Source organism: Littorina saxatilis, linkage group LG2 (assembly GCF_037325665.1).
Source record: "Littorina saxatilis isolate snail1 linkage group LG2, US_GU_Lsax_2.0, whole genome shotgun sequence".
Classification (NCBI taxonomy): Eukaryota; Metazoa; Mollusca; class Gastropoda; order Littorinimorpha; family Littorinidae; genus Littorina; species Littorina saxatilis.
Genome location: NC_090246.1, coordinates 82,699,977 through 82,722,349, shown reverse-complemented (window position 1 = coordinate 82,722,349; position 22,373 = coordinate 82,699,977). Strand labels below are relative to the sequence as shown.

The following is a 22,373-nucleotide window of genomic DNA, read 5'->3' as shown; positions in this document are numbered from 1 at the left end:
AGCTATTTATTTTAAACGAGTTTTATTAAAGAGAAAAAAAGTGAAAGTCAGGAAGAGGATAGTGGAGAGCGAACAGAATCACTTTCAGCAAGCTAGATAAGGAGAAGGTAAAAAGTAATTAATCCTCTCCAGTCGCTACTGTCATTTTATCAATACTCTACAGGACCAGATCTAATAAATATACAACATGAAAGAGGCAAAAAGGCACAACATTTACTGTGACCAACACGGTCATAAAAGAAACCATAACTATAGATGCATCACCTGCTTGTCTCTGAGGCGTTCATGGCCTCACCAGAAAGACTGGTTTCCGCTTTGGCTGTGGTACGACACATCTTGAACACACGGCCACTACCGTGTACGACATACCTTTTTTTACAGCTGTACATTTTATAGCTTCTACGAAGGCATGTGCCGCCCACACACCGACAGACAAGTAAGAGTGACACAAAAAGATAGCACCATTGATGATCTCTAAATGAAGCCTAATGCGAGATTCCATTGGGCTTCAGAAGGAACAGCACAGTAGACTTGTCTCTACAAAGTTTGGTGAGAAATAGGTTCATACGATTTGCCCATCAGGTTTAGTTTTTTTGGTAGCTCCGCAAATTCGTGTTGTTGAACTTCTTTTTCCTTTTTTGTGTAGATTTTCAAAAGCAGTGGTGGTGTCTGCTGTTTTAAAACAAGCAAACAAATAACAACAACAACAACAAAAACAACCCGCGTTTTGTATTAAAAACCAAACGTGTTTATGTGACTGAAACATTAAGCAATTTTTATGGAAACGACAGAAGTTCTTTAAGTTTAATTAGTATGTCCCGTGGGATTCAGTGATGGTAGTTATTGTAGGGGGTGAATTGAAAATACTTACAACTTAATTATTTGTGTCAGTTTGCACACTTAAACAGAAATATCTACCGTATATTATTATTTTGTCATTTTATGTTTTTGGCCGCAAGGATGCACTTCAGTATCAGACATCTCTTCAGTTCAGTTGTGCAGAAAGATCACATCAAATGTATACCCTTTATCCTTTAAATAGCACAGATAAAAATTATTATTTTCATGTAGAAATGGTGGTCAACGTACACACACACACACACACACACACACACATACAATTAATGGCGGTCGTGTATCTAGTGTTGCACGCCCTCTTTCGAAGACATCTCGATTTAGTTCTGACTATTAGGGTTTAACGTCCTCTTAGACCAACTGGTCTATATTGGGACAGGTATTGGTAATACGTTGAAGATATGGTGTGATACTTTGATTCGAACAAGCCCGCTGTGGCTGTCTTCTTCGACACACCAGCATTGGGTTTGTCTCGTCAAAGTATCGAGATACGATCATGATAATCGGAGACGAGAGATGATGCATGCGTGTCTTCGTGTTTTCCAAGCCCTGAAACTTTCGCTGTGAACGTGGGATCTTTTTCGTGCGCATGTGTGCACACGGGGGTGTTCGGACACCGAAGAGAGTCTGCACAAAGTTGACTCCGAGAAATAAATCTTTCGCCGAACGTGGGGATCGAACCCACGCTGATAGCGACCAACTGGCTACAAAGCCAGCGCGCTACCAACTGAGCTACGTCCCCGCCCTGATTTAGTTCTGTTGGAAAAGGCCAAAGAAGAGGTTAATGAGAGAAGGGTCAAACCACAACTATTGATGTCGTCTGCCGACTTGGCCGTCGTCTGGTCCCACCTGCCCGTTAGGTTGTCCTGGTGCTTGTAATTAATCATGCAAACACGGCGTTTGACAGCGCCCTCTCTACCACATCAAAGTCCCTTAATGCGTCGCGTCGTGCAGAGTAACTTCCCCTTGCCATTCCTTCAGCGACATGGCGGTTTTTGTGACGGGCGGAGGCTCAGTTTCCGAGTGAATTTGCTTGCCGCATCTATGTGAATCTTGAGAAGAAAACTGCCTGACTCCTTCATTAATGCAATGCCATGGCTGCAGTTTGCGGAGGTCACTGTTTTCTTTGGAGAGGGTTCGACGAAAAGTCGTTTGCTTGTCTTGGACGATTAGACCTTGTGTTCTCATTGACTTTTTCGTTTACTCTAACTCAGTGGTAAAGGGGCATTCTCCAGCAAGGCTTTCCCCTGAAACATTGAACACTGTGCACGTTAATTAAAGTACTTGTGAACGTAAGTTTTTGTCAAGGTTTAGATCTTTACCAGTTCGGGGGTTTTAGGGCATATTTTACTGTGCTGTTGGTGCCTACTTGCCGAGTGGCTATCTGGGGTCATATTCTAAATGAAATATAGAAAGTTATATATCAAATGAAAGGAAAATGAATAAGCTTTTCATATTTGCAAAGAGAATTGTGCTATCTTTAAAGGTAAAAAAGGTTATGGGGGTGACAACATGATTTTTGTTGAAATTTGTACGCCCATTTTTTGGAACACGTGACAAACACAAAGAAGACATTTTTTTTTTGTTCAGTTTATTTTAGATATGCTGCTAACTAGTCTGTTTTGGCATTCATTTTACATAACATAGCAAAGTTTTATTGAGTTTTGCTGATAAACAAAAAAGTTATTGTCACCTGAATACCCCCACCCAAATTTCAAAGTTGGACGTTTCATGACATACGCATGCCTAAGGCCAACAAAAAAAAAGTCTGTTTACGGTATCCCGACCGACCCTATTTTTTCGCGCGAACCTTTTTTGGGGGGCATTTAGGGGGGAAAAAAAGTCTTTGTTTTGTGGCAAAATAACTTAAAAATATGTTTTTTTGGAGGGAAAAAAAAAGGTCTTTGTTTTTTGGCAAAATAACTTAAAAATATCTTTTTTTGGAGAGAAAAAAAAAGTCCCGACCTACCGACCCTATTTTTTGGGCCTATGTTACCGTTAACAGACTATTTGTTTTTTTGTGCCTAATTATACATTCCTATAACTAACTTATAACAAAACCCCAGCTTGTTTCTGTCATAATTAAAGTGTGTCTAACATATGAGTTTATCCACTGTCCGACCCATCCAATGTAAAATAACCAAATTTTTTTCTCGATAATTAGATAATTGGTCAGTGGAAAACTACAGAGGGCGGGGCATCGTAAGCTTGCTTACGATGGGTAAGGGAGCGAACTGGTAAGAGTTATCATTTCTTTCTGCTACGATGGGCTTTATCTCCTTTCAAAAGCCACAATAAGAGAAAGCCGATTATAAGCCTAGATATGATTTAAAAGTAGAATTTCTGTTCCTGTGGGAGTCAGTTGGTACACAAAGCATATGCAAAAAAGTCAAGTGAAGACATTAATTTTGTTTGAAGAGAGTACGATTGTATTTCATTTACAAGACTCACTCATAAAGCCCGCAGACATTAAAAAAAAATCCCAGTGGGAACATTCGACAAGGAGACCTTTCCTCCGCCGAGTGTATGATCAGGCTGACCCGTAAGTAGAGAAGTGTAACCTTTAAACAGCGATGTTAACTGACTTATTTCATTGTCGTGTACACGTGAGTATTTCTGTGTGGACGATAATGTCACCCAAGGGAAGTTCGCGTGTTTACGCACGAAATGGAACACTTTCTTCATCAGGATTTTGTTTGGGACTGCGCTCACCAGACGGTGTTTAGAAACTCATAACGCCTATTACTTTTCTTGTGATAAACACACACATCTGACGAATGACCAGCGGTTTGCACCCACGACGTGAAAATAACACATTCTGATCAAATATTGTACGGGTTATAACCTCAAATATTCGCTTATAGTCCGACAAACTTGTCCAGCTAACATGTTTAGAATCGGAAAGGGAGTTCCGTTTTCGCGTTTACACGCGAAGCGAGGACCTGCTGTTGGCTCAGACATTTTGTCAACAAACTCAGTCGGGTTTTTGAAGGAATACAGCTGTTTCGGGAACAAAGCCGGACCTTGCTATTCTGTTTGTTACTTTAAATTTTGCTTTAGTAAGTTATAAAGAACTTTCTGATACACTAATGCTGATATGTTTACCAGTTTTAAGAGTACCGCCGTTCGAAATTTACTAGCGCATGTTTTCACCAAAGGCCGTTGGCATGAGTTGACGAACATAGGATTGTGCCAGAGAACAAAACGTTACATGTTACGTGACCACTATGGGACTAACTCACTTACCCTGGCCCTTGCAACCCGATACCGGCTAAAACACACATCCGGCAGATCACAGCAGATCATGGTTAAACCGTGAATCGCTGTAAAGAACAGAAAAGAAGGTCATCTGTATACTCGTCTAGAACTAAAGACGTTAATAGCCGATTGTGTTTATACGGGAACATTAAAAACGTTCTGGTCACTGTCTCAGGCCTGCTCAGGATTTAGCATGGGATAAACCATCTCTCCACTCATACAAATACCAGAAATCAATACCCTGACGGCTATTCCTTTAAGGTTATAATTGTGTGACTTTTTCATTGAATAATTCATTAACTCCACACACAAAATTCGCACTCTGCACAGGAAGCACCACCGCCCTGATATGGCCCTTCGTGGTCGGCTGGGCGTTAAGCAAACAAACAAACAAACAAACAAACAGGAAGCACCCGGACTGTTGCGTTCAAAACCTTTTGAATTTATGTGCTAACTTGGTTTTGCTGTCCCCAGAACTAGTGTCTATTTGGGACATGACGTGGTAATTATGCGTGGCCTTTCGAATTTGTTTTCTTCAATTCTTTAAATGATGCAAAAGAGTACAGTCATGAATCGGCGAGACCCAACTGAATAAATAAAACAAATATAATACGTGTCTGAAAGATGTACCTGAGTCCGTTCGTGTGTTAGTATGTGTCTTTTTGTTTTGTCCTCTATTGCCTACCTTCCTACCTACCTGTCTGTTTGTATGTCCGCCATTCGGTCACAGCACGTTATATCAGTCGCGGAGGTGAGTGTGAGATATATACTTAAAGGTCCTTGTCTACATTTTTATACCGAAATCGCCATTTGACCATTAAAATGCAGGGTCTATTATCTACAAATATCAACAATACACCCCCTTTCGATCAGGAAAGACGAAGCCAGTGTAGCCGTTTGAAAATTCATTGTAGTATTCCAGCGCAGTGCTCATAGTAGAATATCCTTATTTGGAAAATGCCAAGCGCAAAACTCCTCTCAAATCCCGTGCATTTCGTGCGTTTAAAAAAAAAGCGTGGACAGCGCTCCAGTGTCAAACAGACTGTTGCTGCACTTGTTTGGGCGTGGCTATAAGCATAGTGACATGAATTTGATTGGTCAGTATTTTTAGGCAAAGCACATGTTCTCAGCAAACAGAAAACAAAATATTGGAAGCGTGAGTCACGCTACCCAAAAATTAAATCTTTTTGTACATATATTTTTTTTTCTATAACTTTTTTCCCGGTGGTTCATTCATCATTTGACATAATTTAGTATCGAAATCTAACCATAAGATTATTGAAAAAAAGCAAAAATGTAGACGACCACCTTTAATATGTCCACTGACGCGTGTTTATGTGTTCGAAAAGAAGGACCTTCAAGTGATAAGTGTATTTTCTTTTAACTTTCTCATTTACCCCCAACTTAACATGGCTCTGGCATTTATCGCGTTTTGTAATTTGCAGGCTCGGAATTTCAATTAGAAACAAGTGCAACGGTACAACACTTCAAAACCCTTTTATGTTCAATTCACGCCAGAGCAGCAATACCTGGCATATTTCACCATTCAACCCCTCTCCCCCCCCCCCCACACCCACCCACCCCTCTCCCTGTCCCCTCCCGTTTTGTCCCCCCATTGTGTGTGCTGTCGTGCCGGCGAGGCGAGTTTCCCAGCAGAGCCAACAAGGAGATGTGTCCGGTAAACAGTTTGCGCTGAAGTTAAACCACGTCGTAATCCACAGTTAAACAGTTCTACTACCCTGGTCCGTTGCGGTTTGCAGCCTTAAAATAGACATGATACTTCTCTTCTTCTTTCTTTCTTCTTCTTTTCTTTTCTTCTTGTAGCTTTCTAGCTGCGCTGACAGAGTTGCTTCCTTCTGCTGGGGCTCCTCCCTTCCCAACCCCACCCCACCCCGTAGCTCTGAAATTTTGAACTTTTTCATTTTGCTTTCAGCATAATGGGAACTAGTTTAAATATAGACCAGTCAGTTTTAATATGGACCAGTCTGCACTGGTGTACTTACATATTTTGTTTCCGTTTCGACACTTCAGTTATTGAACTCCTGGAAGAGAAGTTCTCGTTATTTGAAAACAAATGAACTGATCAATAAAATGATCAGATATGAAAATACAACAAAATACAAGAAATCAGACTTGTGCTCATGTTCTAGGCCCATTTGTTTATGCACACAAACGTGCGCATCATTTTTTTGTCCTCATCTTCTCGCCAGTTTTTCCAATCTGAACAAAAAGAGAGAATGTCTTCACTTTGGCACGCACGCCTCGTAGAACGTGCACTTTTTTCTTTTATGGTTATGAATTTTTTAAAAACAAGAGAGGTATGTTTTTGGAACGTTCGTTAATGACAAAACAATACGTAATTACAATCACTTACAATTGTTCCAACAACTTACCTTTCTTGGGTTTTTTATTCTGAATTTTGGAACGTTAGCAGTCTCTTTGTTTTTGGATTTATTTAATGGTTGTGATTTTTATTTGTCAAATTAAAAAAGAAGCATACCGTAGTGTAGTTTGAGAAGCATACATGAAATCTGTATGTCTGTCTCTGTCTGCCTGTCGATCTCTCTCTGTCTCAGACTCTCTCTGTCTGTCTCTGTCTGTCTGTCTGGCTGTCTGTCTCTGTCAGTCTCTCTTTCTCTCTGTCTGTCTGTCTGTCTTTTTCTCTGTCTCTGTCTCTGTCTCTGCCTCTCTCTCTGTCTCTGTCTCTCTGTCTCTGTCTCTCTCTCTCTCTCTCTCTCTCTCTCTCTCTCTCTCTCTCTCTCTCTCTCTCACCCCGCATTATTTTTCTTCAATTTTATATTCTGGTTGCGTTTAGCATTTTTCTTCTATTATTTCCTTCCATTTTTATGCTTCTTTAGAGAATATTATATGTTTAGTATTTGTTTAAGGACAGGTTAAAGACAAGGCAATGTGCCTTGAACCTATATCCTTGTAAAATAAAGTTCGTTCGTTCGTTCTCTCTCTCTCTCATACAACAAAGCCAGATGCCGACTGGGACCCAAGTCCCTTGCCTATCAGAAACATTTTATGTCAGTACGCTCTGCTAGAGTCTTTTGTCATAAAGAGTTTTATTGATGACTCGAAAACGCCGCAGGTGGCCATGTCTTATGTATTTTATTGTTGTACGTTGCTCCTCAAAACTCTCTGTGTAACTGGCAATATTCACGCCATTGGAGACGCCTATCATAAAAAAGGGTAAGAGTGAAAGGGTACGTACAGTGTTCGACAAAAAGAACGACTGTCCGCTGGGAGAGTTAAAGTCAGCAAGCGAAACCGAGCCAGGCTGTCATTATTAAAGGCACAGTGCTTCCCGTCAAAACGATTTGTCCCCGCACCATTTCAGATCTGGCCAGGCATTCACATGACACAAGACACAGTGGTGTTCCCAGACTTGGAGGACAGTAGGTCAGTTGGACCTGTGGGCAAAATACGTATCGGTCAAAATATCGTGACCGCAAACAAATTGATGTGTCAAAATGATTGTGTCCCACGTGTCGAAGTTATCGGACATTCAACCTGCGTGGGGTCAGAACAATGCGTTAGATCAAAAAAGTATGCGTCAGTGACCGAAGACCGAGGCCTGAGAACAACTCTGAAGACCACCTCTCCACTCAGACACATAAGAAACATCAACAATCTGTGTACTTTCTGTAAAGAGTGGCAATTTGTGATGATTTATTTACGTAACTGATACAATTGGCAATCGGACAAATTAATTCATACAACACATCAGCGTCCTGGCTGCAATCCAAGTGGAGGGATGATCCCATCTAAACCCCTGGCCTGAATTGAGATTGTAGTTATCACGACTGTATTCAAGGGAAGGACTATGAATTTAACAAATACGCCGTATAAGAATATGTGCAATTGCTCAACTAAATAACTTTCTAAGATGGAACAAGATTCACAACAATAATATTCAACTGGCCTACTCAAGGACTCGCTGACGGATACGCCTTCTGGAAGCTACATGGACACCCGGTTAGCTTTTGTTCAATGACTTCAAATCAAATTAAATAATTCGGAGCACTCCAACCCATTGCGCCAACAGAGTTGGGTAGAAAGTTGAGATTTGACCTTCAAAATGAAAAGGTCAGTGTTCGAAGCACTGAGGGTTGGGCTTGCTGATTCACAAGCGACAACTGGTGCCCCTCTCGCGTTTTGTCTTAGCCACACCCACAGCCAAGAGCCAAGAAACATCCTCTTCCGTTCTTCACTGGGTGCTCCTCTCTCTCCCCCTCCCTAACTCCAACCCTAAGCTTGACTCTTCCCACAAACAAGAAGGTCTAGGGCAAATCTCGAATCTCGAATATTTTGCAGAGTTCAAAATTTGTAACAGAAATGTGTTCAAATTGTGTCCACTTTTGTAGAGGTCATCCGAAAGCACGTGCTGACCTAAAAAAAACTACTCAGTTGTTGTCACGTGTGATAAAAACGAATACTCCAAAGGGAAGTGCCTGCTTAAATTGTAGAAACTGACAATCGATTGCGTGTAAGCTGAAAAGGTGCAGATTAAGCTGATAGAAAGTGGAATGTAAAAACACCTCACACAACACCTGCTTGTTGTCCTTGGTGGTTGAACATTCTCTTCGCACGTCCGCCTTTTCACCTGAAAAAATAGATGTAGTAAATTGCACTATTTAGCTGATTGTGAGGCGGTCTGGACGGTAAAAGATAATAACCAACCGATTGTAAGGTTTTCATTTTTAGTCAATTTACACCAGTTTGCTGATATCAGGGCTTCACTACTTAAATATTTGTGCACGTGCAAGTGTATATACAATTACGTTCCACTCCGTCCTACGAGGTGGGGGAGATCGAAAACAATAAAGAGAGAGAAGGGATTATAAAGCGACACCAGACTGCTTTCAACACTACCAAACACCTGACATTGAAATGTAGCAGCTAAAAGCCCCCCCCCACCTCCCCCTTCCCCTACCTATGTTGTCTGAACGCTACTATTTAATTTGTCTTTGTCACAAAGTGCAAGTCCCACTTACAGCCGATCAGGGCTTTGTGCCTCGTTCAAAAAGACCCGCGGTTCACACAGTGCACGCATTTGGCGAGTCAGATAGCGACAGAAAGGTGTCTGAAGCGGAAACATATCCCCTTCAATACATTACTTCTCGTGGGACAAACAGAAAAGACCTACGTCCAATCATTCCCGACGCAACAATAAACGACACAGCACCTTTCAGTACAGAAACTACCTGGAACAGCGGGCGAGGAAACAGAGCTTCAGACGTTCGTTTCTTTCAGGCACGCAAAGCTAGAAAGCTCGTCGCTTGCTAAGCGAGTAGTCGACAGCGTCTATGGAACGAATTTGTGTTAGCTACGCGAACATTGATATCGAAACCGTCATCATTGGAGTGTCAACGGAATTCACAACAGTGCGGACGTCATGCTTTCTCTCGCGCAAGCATCTCGGCGTGAAGGCCACAACGGCGCGTTCTGATTGGTCATCACCTGCGATTGACGCGCAGGAACAGAGCAAATTCTATCGACCGAATATACGCAAAAAATCTCTTGCGGGTGACTCGTATTATATCCATCGCAGCTCGATCTCGCGAAAAGCGTTGTGTGTGATCGGCCTCTTGAGATTCTTACCTAAATTCGCCAAAACCTAGCCTTCCTCGCAAGGAGCAGTCCCAAAGACGCTCTTACTCTTAATCTATAGCCTAGCCGTCTCGTCCTTAACGAACGGCCGTCTGAACTCCCCCTCAACAGTTCATAAACTTCAAATCTCGCTCTAGTGTATATAAAAGATATTACGCTTGTTTGCGCTGAAATGAGAGGGCCCAAATCGCAAGAGCAGGCCGCTTGAACAGCCCCTGAGTATCCAGAGCGTTTTTCAGCGCCGACTGTCGAGCGGGTTCAATTATCTACCACCTACAGACCGCCTTGATGTCTTTGAGCTGGGAACAAGCAGGTTTGCTCGTGTCAACACGGTGAGCTATGGGGGACCCAAGGACCCAATCTTCACCGGCTATGCGTCGCTGCTTTTCTCTGTTTGGCGTGAAAGTGGCCCTCGAGTGCTGATCCAATTAGAGATATAGATAGGCCGAAAGTGCCTACCCACCCACCCCACCCCCCCCCCCCCACACACACACACACACACGCCCCCCTTCTATCTCTGTGTCTCTCTCTGTCACTCTCTCTCTCTCTTTCTCTCTCTCTCTCTCTCTCTCTCTCTCTCTCTCTCTCTCTCTCTCTCTCTCTCTCTCTGTCTCTCTCTGTCTGTCTCAGGTATTACACACCGGTACGACCGAACTAAGGTATCAATAAATTACTGTTGTGCAGCGGGTTGAAAGAATACCCTATACCTCGGAGATATACCTTCACTCGGTCTCAACGACGTCACGTGACATGTTATATGGTGGAAGAGAATGCTGTCGCTTATTTTCCACCCTCAGTTCGGTAAGACTGAAACGATGCTCAGTCACGGAAAGAACTATCCAAACTTGCAAGCACAGCCGCGGTTGTCCTGTAAGTTCCCGATCTATGTTAAACCCTCATCCTCAAAAGGAAAATAAGCGACAGCATTCTCTTCCACCATATAACATGTCACGTGACGTCATTGAGACCGAGTGAAGGTATATCTCCGAGGTATAGGGTATTCTTTGAACCCGCTGCACAACAGTAATTTAACGTTACCTTAGTTCGGTCGTACCGGTGTGCAATGGGTGCTGTCTCTGCCTCTCTCTCTCTCTCTGTCTGTCTGTCTGTCTCTCTTTCTCTCTCTCTCTCTCTGTCTGTCTCTGTCTGTCTGTCTGTCTGTCTGTCTGTCTGTCTGTCTGTCTGTCTGTCTGTCTGTCTGTCTGTCTCTCTCTGTCTCTCTCTCTCTCTCTCTCTCTCTCTCTCTCTCTCTCTCTCTCTCTCTCTCTCTCATGTTAGTTAGCAAGGACAGATTGTAAGACTAGGCAACGCCTAAAATCTCCATCCTTCTGTAATAAAGTTTAATCAATCAATCAATCAATCTCTCTCTCTCTCTCTCTCTCTCTCTCTCTCTCTCTCTCTCTCTCTCTCTCTCTCTCTCTCTCTCATCTTAGAGCGGCTCTGGACTTAACTTTGCATGCACTATTCGATACGGGTATTAAGACTGATCTTTCTGGAAATTATGTCATATACTCGTAGGATGGGCGCAGTAGCTCAGTGCAAAGGACGTCCGCCTTCATGCTTGAGGGTTCGGGGTTTGAATCCAGGCTGCGTCTGGTGGGTTAAGGATAGACATTGATTCCAAACTCCACTGTCAATTTATGTGCAGACCTACGAGTGCTTTGCCCCCCCCCCCCACCCCTTTGGTGTACGTTCGAAAAGATCTTGTAAAAGACGGGTGCACGTGGGAGTTGCAGCCCAGGCCAAGCACGAAGAAGAAGAAGAAAAAGAAACTGGTTCAGATATTGTGCGATTGAATTCCTAAGAAACGGCTATGGGCTTCGACAACTGAAAGTGAACAATGCGAAGCTGGTGTTTCGAGTTTTTCGAGAGTCGGTTGAAAATCGGGACAATATTTCGACGTTTTTATGTTGCCAACTTCTCACGGACTTCCCGAGATTAGTTAAAAATCCTCCGTGTGAGCAGACACATTCTTGGTGTGTGGGTGTGTGGGAAGGGGGCAAAGGGTAAGTAATAAATCATAAGGGCGAGCAGATGCATGGTGTCACTGGTACTATCAGGACGTCTGAGATCGCCTTTTTTTGGACTCTTACGTCGATCTCCTCACACTTTTCTTCGCCGGAAAAATCAAACCTGAAGAGGACTGTGTGGTGACTTTAATCGATGACTAGGTCACAACCCAAATCTAAATCTAACACAGACCGAAGAACATTAACCCCTACCACCCACCACCCAGCCTCCAACTCACCCTCATCCCCATCACCTCTCAACACTTTCTGCTCCTTCCATGCAGGCCACCTTTCTCCGCCTCCTTGCCACAGCCATCACGGCGCAGGGTGAGAATTGAACCCCCGGACTCCCACGACGCCGGGTGGGCAGAAATATGATCAGCACCGGCTGGCAGGAACGTGCGAGACGCCTCTCACAAACACGGGTATCCACCCCTCTGTATACCCGCCGTCGCTCGCACGTTTCATAGTCATCGGATTAAAGCTTGGGGGTCCCCAGAAAGAGCCACTAACAGAGGGGTATAAACGGCTATTATCATCTCAAGACACACACGCCGCTTCAGGGTGGCTCGTCTGAGTTGAGAACAAAAAAATGTTGAACTCGGGTGACACATTCTAAGCCTCCAGCTTAAATTTTATGTTTGCACTTCAGAAGGAAAAACTATGTAACCGTTGGAAACGATGGTATAATGACGACTTTCGTTTTTGATAGATTGATTAATTGATTTGATTGATTGACTGGTTGGGTGATTGATTGATTGATTGATCGATCGATCGATTGATTGATTGATTAATTGATATATAGCGTGATTGATTGATTGATTGATTGATCGATTGGTTGATTGATTGATTGATCGGTTGAGCAATTGATCTACTGATTAATTTAATGATTGATTGATTGATAGATTGATTGATTTTTTGATTGGTTGATTGGTTGTTTGATTGATTGGTTGTTTGATTGATTGATTGATTGATTGATCGATAGATCGTTCGTCCCGCACCTCTCTTGTCAGTGACACAAATAAAACTCTATCCACGAAGAAAAGTCAACGCCACCTAATCATAAAACAGGAACGAAGGGAACAAGAAGAAGGACAATACGGAAGGGAGCTTTGCCCAGAAACGTTATCTGTTCTACGGTTGATTTTCATTTGCCCCTTCTGCATTCTAAAACTTTTGAAACACAAAGAATTCAGATTAATCAAACAATTCTAAAACTGTTGTTGTTGTTGTTTTGTTGTTGTTGACGAACTGAGTACAACAGCCCTTTAAAAAAAATGGACGTTTTCTTTTTGCACTGCCACGAGGTGGGCGGAACGAAGCAAGACACACAGACTTATTTTGAAGCCTGGAGACAAATGATTTACAAGGAAAGAACATTTTCAAAGCAGACGACTGTTGTAAAAATAAGAACATTTTTACATTTGTTTTTAAAATAGGGGAGAGGGCAGTTAGGCTACTGTGGTTCGCGCTATATAAGCTATCATTATTATTATTATCTTATGCAGAGTTACCATTAAAAAAAGAGAAGCTTGTGTTTTTCTGAATAAATTACGCAAGGAAACAAGTGAAATTGGTGGTACAATATGCTCTCCGCGCTTTACAAATTAACTATGCATAAGAACACACTATTTAACAAAACATCTAAATACACATACATTCTAGCAAAATAACGTAACACTACACTTACAACAACACATTAGCAGCAGACCACCCGATGACCTTAGAACAGGAAGTGGGAGGGTTGGGGCAGAGAGAAGGGGGGTTATTAACTAAAATCTTAATTTATCTGGTAATCCCGAAAGCACAGTTAGTAAAGAACATACGATTTCTTATTTGTTGAAGAAGTGCCAGGTTTTAAAGATTTACTGGCCCGGAAGTAGATGTCGATGGCGTCTCGCGAGAACTGGAAGCCGTGCACGTGACTGTGGGTATCGTGTTTTAAAGATTTATTGCAAATACCGAGGAGAGATAATGAATAATTAGAGCGCGGCAGAAGGGGGTATGAACAACATTTTCCAAATAATTTCTGTGCACCAATTCACCTTGTCTTGGCCACTGGCACTGGCAACTTGCTGAAAGAATGGCAAGAACTAAAGCAATTTAGATTCCATGAAATCTACAGAAAACACAGTCAGCAAAAATGTACCCAAAACGTGAGACGTCAAAAGAGACGGAAACTAAATTTTGGTCAAGCAATTCCCATTTCAAATGTACACTTCAAAAGCCTGGGCATAATTGAAACAAATCGGCGCATTGTCGAGCGACTGACTGAGCAGCGAAGAAGTTTGCCGGCAAAGAAGGGGGGGACACGATTTATTCAGCACACGCGCGGGCTGTGAGTATTTACCAGCAAAAAGAAGGAGGTCCGAGGTATCTCCTTGGCGGAGGGGGGTTTGTGTACTCCGAGGCTTACCTGAGGCTGACCTCTGTCTTCTGGACAGTCTCGCCACTTTGAAGACGCAGACGTGTTAGAATACAGCGTGGGGACCTTGGAACACGCCCCTCCCCGCCCGTCTCTGGGGCGTGCGTTGTTGAGTGTGGGGGAGGAGAGGATGGAAAGAGGGGACTGTGTGTTTGTGTGTGTGTGCGTGTGTGTATGTGTGTGTGTGTGCGTGTGTGTGTGTGTGTATTTGTGTGTGTATTTGTGTGTGTGTGTGTGTGTGTGTGTTGTAAGGGGGTGGGGGTGGGGGGTTCTGAGGATGATTTTGGTGGAAAGGAAAGTGGGGTGTCAGTTAACAAATTGGGGATGTTTTGCTGGCTTTATTTCAACAATTACCATGGGTGTCAGTTAGCAAATTGGGGATGTTTTGCTGGCTTTATTTCAACAATTACCATGGGTGTCAGTTAGCAAATTGGGGATGTTTTGCTGGCTTTATTTCAACAATAACCATGGGTGTCAGTTAGCAAATTGGGGATGTTTTGCTGGCTTTATTTCAACAATTACCATGGGTGTCAGTTAGCAAATTGGGGATGTTTTGCCGGCTTTATTTCAACAATTACCATGGGTGTCAGTTAGCAAATTGGGGATGTTTTGCTGGCTTTATTTCAACAATTACCATGGGTGTCAGTTAGCAAATTGGGGATGTTTTGCTGGCTTTATTTCAACAATTACCATGGGTGTCAGTTAGCAAATTGGGGATGTTTTGCTGGCTTTATTTCAACAATTACCATGGGTGTCAGTTAGCAAATTGGGGATGTTTTGCTGGCTTTATTTCAACAATTACCATGGGTGTCAGTTAGCAAATTGGGGATGTTTTGCTGGCTTTATTTCAACAATTACCTTGGGTGTCAGTTAGCAAATCAGTAGGTCTGCAAAAAGGTAATGATCAAGCTCTGCACAGAAAGCAGCCAGGGTGTAGATCTTTTGTGTGTGCGCGAGCGCGGGAGAATGCTCTCACCTCACGTACAAGCCTCGATAGGTCTGAGGTGGCGGGCAGGATCGTTCTTCTTCTCCCATGTACGTGCAGTTAAAGTGCGTCTTCTTCTTCGTTCACGGGCTGAAACTCCCACGTTCGTTCATGTTTTTGTACTACAGTGGTACCTCCCTTTACGACCCCTCTCTTTTACGGGTCCCTCAATATTACGACCGACTTTTATCTGACGGATTTTTTCTCCTTCTTTGTCGACATACGACCGTCCATACGTGGACTTATAACGACTTTTCCCAAAATTACCACGGGTTTGGTTTACTGTAACTTATCAGTATCTCCAGTCGAGTGAGTAAGCGATACGGACAGAAACACGTGCTGAAATCCTGTCCGTGTACAACATCACTTCGGCACGCAAACGGCTGAAGTCATGGTTTTTCGTTTCTATTTAAGGTCATTACTTTATTTTGAATAGATAAAGGTCATTCGCCAGATGTCTGCTTCATTTCGCAAAGAACTGTGCAGGAACTCCTACCTTTTAAACACGCAGTGGGATTTTACGTGTATGACCGTTTTATCCCGCCATTTAGCCAGCGGCCATACGCCGATTTCGGAGGGCTTGTTTTTTTCGTGTTTCTATAACCCACCGAACTCGGACATGGATTATAGTCTCTTTTCCGTGCACACTTGGTCTTGTGCTTGCACACGAAGGAGTATAAGGCACTGGCAGGTCTATGCATAAGTTTAGCTGGGAGATCGGAAAAATCTCCACCCTTTACCTACCAGGCGCTGCGGCCGGGATTGAACACTCGACCTCCCGCTTAGAAGGCCGGCGTCTTATTCACCACGTCATTGCGCCCGTCGGCATGATCGTGCTTTGGCACTGCGTTTTAGGTTAGGTAGAAAAGACTTCCCGAACTCATCTTTGTTTAAACAAGACTTTATTCAATCATCTTCGGGCTCAACTAAGAACAACCTTTACGGGGAAAGGGCTGTAAGTTTTTAATTAGTTATTACTCCAGTTAGACCTATTTATGGTTATTGATTACGACATGTTGTGACCTATTATTACATTTCTTTTTTGTTTTTGTTTTTATTGTACCTGTTTTTTCAAATTCCTGTAACCCTAGAGGTTTCTGAAATGTGTTTTGCCTTGCCAGCTGAGTCTTGCTTTGCCTTAAAACCAACATATCCAATAACGCCTGCACGCAATTATCTTCTCTTGTCCTTGCAGGTCTCAAGCCGGTGGACTTGCTGGAAGTGGCAGTGCCCACCCTGGAGAAGTTACCCGCGGGCGTCAGCGTTATGTACGATACCCACAGTCATGTGCACGGCTTCCAGTTCTCGCGAGACGCCAGCGACATCTACTTCCGGGCCAGCAAGTTGTTCCCGCGCTGCCGCTACTTCCCGTACGAGTTTTCTGTGTTCGTGTCCATGAAAGTGACTCGACGCCCGAGGAGAGAGGAGTGTATTCTCTCCCTGTACGACGAGCGATCTCGACACAGAGTTATCTCTGTGGTGTTGGCTCGAGGCAAGATGGTTTTCCAGTTTAAGGACAAGCGCTACAAGTTTAAGACGAATATTTACAAGTAGGTGAATTTGTTGTTCCTATGTTTTGAAATTCTGGTTGTCTTTGTTGTGAGTTTTTTCTCTCTTGGTCTTCCTTTTCTGACTGGCTTGCCTGCTTTAGCTTGTCTTTTTCTTGGTCTTTCTTTTCTTTCGCTAGTTTCTCTTACTTTTTTCCTGTTTCACAAAGGCCTGTGTAACTTTTAAATGTCCTGGTATTCCTATTCATAATTACCTGATTACCTTATCTTTTTGATTGGTCTTTCTTTTCTCACTGGCTGGTTTATCTTTTTCGTTTTTGTTTTGATTGTTATGATTCGTTTTGTTGTTGTATTCTTTTAAAAATGCTATATTTGGATTGCTTGGGAAAGTAACGTTTTTTCACTTGAATATTTGCAATACCATTAAAATGTTGCACGTAATTTTGGAACACAAAAAGTCATACTACATCATACATGTGTTGAATGGGCAAAGTTTTGAAGCGGTTGACAAATGTTTTTGATTTCCTCATGATCTGTTTGCTTCAAGGCATACATGCAAGACCGGGTATACATATCTATACCCATATTTGTATGCAATGTATATATCGAGGCTAGATATTGCCAGCACATTCTATAGTTTTACCATCGACCCCCCCCCCCCCCCCCTCACCTACCCCTCCGCATCCCGCTCCCTTCAATCCCATCATTACCCGGTTATCAGTGCCTGTGTGTGTGCATGTGTGTGTATGTTTCCAGTCAATGTTTAGAGAATATCATTATTGTTTATAAACTTTTTGACTGATTTATGTAATGTTCATGTGTCCATATTGTATGTGTGTTCACTCTTTTGTACAGACGACACAGGAGAACAAGAGAATAAGAATGTATTCCGCCATATAGCATTACAGCCATTGGTATTTTTCCTGGTGTGGAAACACTCATACATTACTACACTCACATTACGCAGGATTGCACTTGAACTTTTATTACTCCAACCTCTTGCATCAGTACAGGAGTCTCAAGAACAATACTAAGATGGCGACTAAGGGACTTATCACGTGACCTCTCTTTCGCGCTCTTTGTAATCATTCTAATAGGTAGTTATATTTATCATATGGCATCATTTCTAAACATATATTATAAAACAATTTATAAAAACTATGATTTACTGTGTATTCGCACAGAGACAAACAGTGGCACACATACGGATTCAGCCTGACAGCCGGGACGCTAGAGATGAGCACAGACTGTGGTAACAAGAGGAGGAGGGTGGTGCGGTTCCCCTTCCCTACTTATCTCCCCATCACCAACTCTTCCATCAGTATAGGGCGCTGCAAGAAACGCAGGACAATATTTCAGGTCAGTATTGTGAGTGTGTTTGTTGACAGCGATAATTTCATGATCGTCTGTGTGTGTGTGTGTGTGTGTGTGTGCCCGGTGTGTGTGTGTGCCCTGTGTGTGTGAGTGTGTGTGTGTGTGTGTGTGTTTGTGTGTGTTTGTGCGTGCGTGCGTGTTTGTGTGTGGGTGTATTTATGTGTGTGTGAGAGAGTGTGTGTGTGTGTGTGTGTGTGTGTGTGTGTTTTTGTGTATTTGTGTGTTTGTGTATTTGTGTGTGTGTGTTTGTGTGTGTGTGTGTGTGTGTGTGTGTGTGTGTGTTTTAGAGAGAGAAAGAGAGAGAAAGAGAGAGCTCTTATAAGGTGTTACTTTGAGTGCGCAAATGTGCCTGGAAGGAGAAATATTGTATCTTCCTGCCCGAACTTTTTTTTTTTAATACTGTCAGAAAATAAGATCTGAAAAGAGACAGAGTCTTGAGGTAACTGTGCAAATGTTGTGAACAGAAGATGTGAGAGAGTAGGGTCTAACTGGGGGGGGGGGGGGGGGGGGGTCCTAAATCGGAGGGAGACGGACGGGCGGGGTGGAGAAAGTTTGCCGCTTAAAAAGAGGGCTCCAGTGCATCTGCTTTCTAAAGTAACATCTGTAAGATTAGCGTCACTATTACCAGGAGACTGGTTCCGCGCAACTCTCACTTACTCCATAACACAATCATGTCGGATGGATTTAGAACGCTTACTTCCCTTTGTTTGTCAGATCTTTAAATAGCGCTCTCACTCATTTGTTTAAGATTTTAACTATTGCTGGACACAAAAAACAGCGTGTTGTTCATTTGTCTGTAAGCTTATACCGGAATGTCTAACTTCATCGCGCGTTGTACATGTGTTTCATTATGCAGGGACTGTTGAAAGATGTCATTCTAGTCACCGGTGGAGACGCCTCAGTCAGAGCGTGTCCCCCAAAGGTCAAAATCCAGCCTGGACTGGACAACTTCATCACCACTTTTCCAGGTGAGTCAAACAAAGCATTCTTTCCCAGTTTGAAATACATGCTTGTCCATAGAACGGCCATTTCGTGATCATTGTGAAACAGCTCCTTGCATTGAATGTGGAAAACAAAGTTAATAACACTAACAGTGACTTCAACATATCAGCAGAAGAAAATTAAACGAAAGGTGACCACCAGGCCGTGTAATTTTTGGTATCGTATATCATTAATCACTTACCTCTGTGACGTGCGTGTGCAGGCTACAGACCCCTGGCCCAGTTCCGCTACGGCAGCAGTCAGTGCGAGTGGACAGACGTGGGCAACATCGCCTTCGACATCTACACCAGCAAACTCAAGGTCTGCGTCAACGGCGTGTGGCGGGAAGTCAACGTCAATACAGGTTGGTAACCCTTGTACAAGTTTGGGCATCCCTGCGGCCTATACACACTAGTAACCAAAAAAACAAAAAACGTTGTAGAAATTCATGGAAGGGGTCCCACGACGCACTAAAGTAAAAAAGCGGGTCTTGGGACGCGCTGCATATTTGTTTTCATGCGTACTGTCAGTAATGTTTTCGAAACATGTACCGCTCTTTATCCTACATACGTGAGAGAGACACCCGTGAGATGATATTCGTTCAAATCACACGTGTGTATATCATGTAAATGAGGTCATGTCAAGCAAGTCTGGCAGGGACCTGTTTTTCCACGGCTTATGATGCCAAAGTCACCGAGACAAACGTCATTATAGAAACAAAAATTGCGCTCGCTAATTACCCTCGATGAACCTTTAGAACTAACACGTCACGCCACACTTTCAGAGTGACGTTTCTTTGCTTTGACGTAATAGATTGCAGGAGGCTTTAGAAGAGATGGAGGTTCCAAAACAAGCGTCTTCAATTTAGCTGCCTCGACTGCAGGACATTTTCATTAAAATACACGTAAGTACAGTATGCAGGATAAACAGAATACTACATGGCTTGCTGTGTCGTACCAGATTTACACTCGTTGCTTTTTCAAATAGTGAACAGCTTGCTTTCGCTCGCAGTTCAATATCTAAAAATAAAACTCGTGTAAATCTCCTGTTCTGACAAACTAACGGCGCTAGAGCGCTCAAAATTTCATTCTCTGTATTCACCCTCTCTGGATAACTTGCACATGTCAAAACAGTTGCAGAAACACAAACCTCAAAACCGTTAGGTTTTTTCTCTTTTTTCACTTTTGGCAGCGTTCACTCTAAATTTGCCGCCTAAAACGGACTCGTTTCTGTCCACAGCCAAAGCTTTCATCACACAAACATTGCTATATATGTATGACAGCTAAGACGGTATTTGTTACATTTTAGCAGTGTTGACCCCGAGTTTCTCCTGCAAATAAAAAATAATAGCAAAATCTCAAAGTATGTGCGAGTCCCCTAATATGGACCACCTTCAACAAATCGAAGAAAATAAAAGCTAAAGGCTATTTTCATTAATTCAGTAAGAAGCTTGCTGGAAATAACCTATAACTAGCCCTCGAGATTTAAAAAAAATTTAACAAAAAGTCTTCTTTTCGTGGAAGTTGATAATTTCAATTATTTTCACTCTGTTTTTGATAAGCTTCTTTAGTTTCCTGGTGTGCTTCAAATAATGCTCTCATCGACCCGAAACAGATAAATCTAAAGCATATTTTAATTAGTCTGACTTGTACACTAAGTTGTATCATGCTATTTTGAAGTATAGGGGGCTTTTTACAGTGATTCGTGAAGGCCGCTTGACTGGTCCATATTAGGCGCCCAGGCTCCTAATATGGACCATTTGTGATTTTTTCTGTATTTAATTTTTGCTGAATGTCTATCAAAGCTATTTCACTCTAATTAGTTCTAACGGTTAACCTAAGAGAGAAGGACTACCAAACACAAAATGAAACATCTTCGCAAGAAAACAAGCTAGTTATCAGCATGAAACAAAAAGTGGTCCATATTAGGAGCCCTTCCCCTAGTATTCCTCTATGTACCGATGTCTTCTTCTTCTTCTTCTTCTGCGTTTGTGGGCTGAAACTCCCACGTACACTCGTGTTTTTTGCACGAGTGGAATTTTACGTGTATGACCGTTTTTTACCCCGCCATTTTGGCAGCCATACGCCGTTTTCGGAGGAAGCATGCTGGGTATTTTCGTGTTTCTATAACCCACCGAACTCTGACATTGATTACAGGATCTTTTTCGTGCGCACTTGGTCTTGTGTTTGCGTGTACACACGGGGGTGTTCGGACACCGAGGAGAGTCTGCACACAAAGTTGACTCTGAGAAATAAATCTCTCGCCGAACGTGGGGACGAACTCACGCTGACAGCGGCCAACTGGATACAAATCCAGCGCGCTACCGACTGAGCTACCTCCCCGCCCGTACCGATGTAAATTTAAGGAGATATTCTGGCCGATATGACCATGCTGTTTTTGTCAAGGGCTCAGAGAAATTACATTACGTTACGTTGAAATGAGCGCTCCAAAGATTCTCATTTACCCTTTACTGTTCATTACTCAATACCAAGTTTTGTTTTCTGTGTTGCAGAAAGCCGTCGTTTAGACTACTTGGTCCCTCACCAGCAGATCGACACAGGCGCAGAGTCTCTGGATGTGGAGATCTTTGACATCCCGGGAGAGGGGAGGTTCGCTGCCTTCGCTAACGCCGCCGCTGTGTCGGGTAGCCCGAGTGCCTCTGCTGTCTTCAAGTGGGTGGACGGGAAGTTTGAAATATACCAACGTCTGGAGACCAAGTCCGCACAGTCCTGGGAATTCTTTGAGATCAGGAATCAGGTAAGAGATCGGATGTTATGTTTTCACTAGGATTGCTTAAAATAGGCACTATGCTTGAGTGAGAAATCCTAAATGCCATATATTATTTATGTCACGATAATAATTGAATAAAGTCTTGTTTATATCAGGTAAGAGATTGGATTTGTTTTTTTCTTGTTTGATTGTTGTTGCAATATTTGTCTGAAGATAAGACCACTGTGTTGACGTACTAGTAAGTGTAACATTTTGCTTTGTCAATAATAAACGTTCCTTTAATCTACAATTCTTGTTTGTTGGTTAAACTGTGAGCTTTGTGTCTTTTGTTTTCTAAGTGTTTTATTTTGCTCTGCTTTGATTCAACAAAATCGTGTAATAGACGAACTCTGGCAATCACTCTTTCGGGCTTGTATGGGTTGTGAAAGAGTGAATACTCTTGCTTTTAGTGAGGCTAACTTTTCACACGTGCTTCTTGTCCACCTATTTCAGACACACCCCTCGCTTGTGACTGGTCTAAAATGTCACGTGGGAAAGTTTGCCTCAATAAAAGCAAGAATATTCACTCTTTCACGACCCATACAAACCCGACAGAGTTATTTCCAAACATCTGTTTATAGGATAAATAGCTA

General features: G+C 42.7%; 1 protein-coding gene across 1 annotated transcript in view; it reads left to right on the top strand.

Moving 5' to 3' along the window:
• LOC138960434 (thrombospondin-type laminin G domain and EAR repeat-containing protein-like) overlaps positions 1-22,373 on the top strand; it is a 36,311-nt gene that overhangs the window by 5,025 nt on the left and 8,913 nt on the right. Inside the window, exons 3-9 of the mRNA XM_070332345.1 lie at positions 11,930-12,065; positions 14,183-14,309; positions 16,275-16,698; positions 17,841-18,015; positions 18,887-18,998; positions 19,235-19,379; positions 21,528-21,768. Coding sequence (XP_070188446.1) covers positions 11,930-12,065; positions 14,183-14,309; positions 16,275-16,698; positions 17,841-18,015; positions 18,887-18,998; positions 19,235-19,379; positions 21,528-21,768 — 1,360 coding nt within the window. The remainder of the gene's footprint in view (positions 1-11,929; positions 12,066-14,182; positions 14,310-16,274; positions 16,699-17,840; positions 18,016-18,886; positions 18,999-19,234; positions 19,380-21,527; positions 21,769-22,373) is intronic.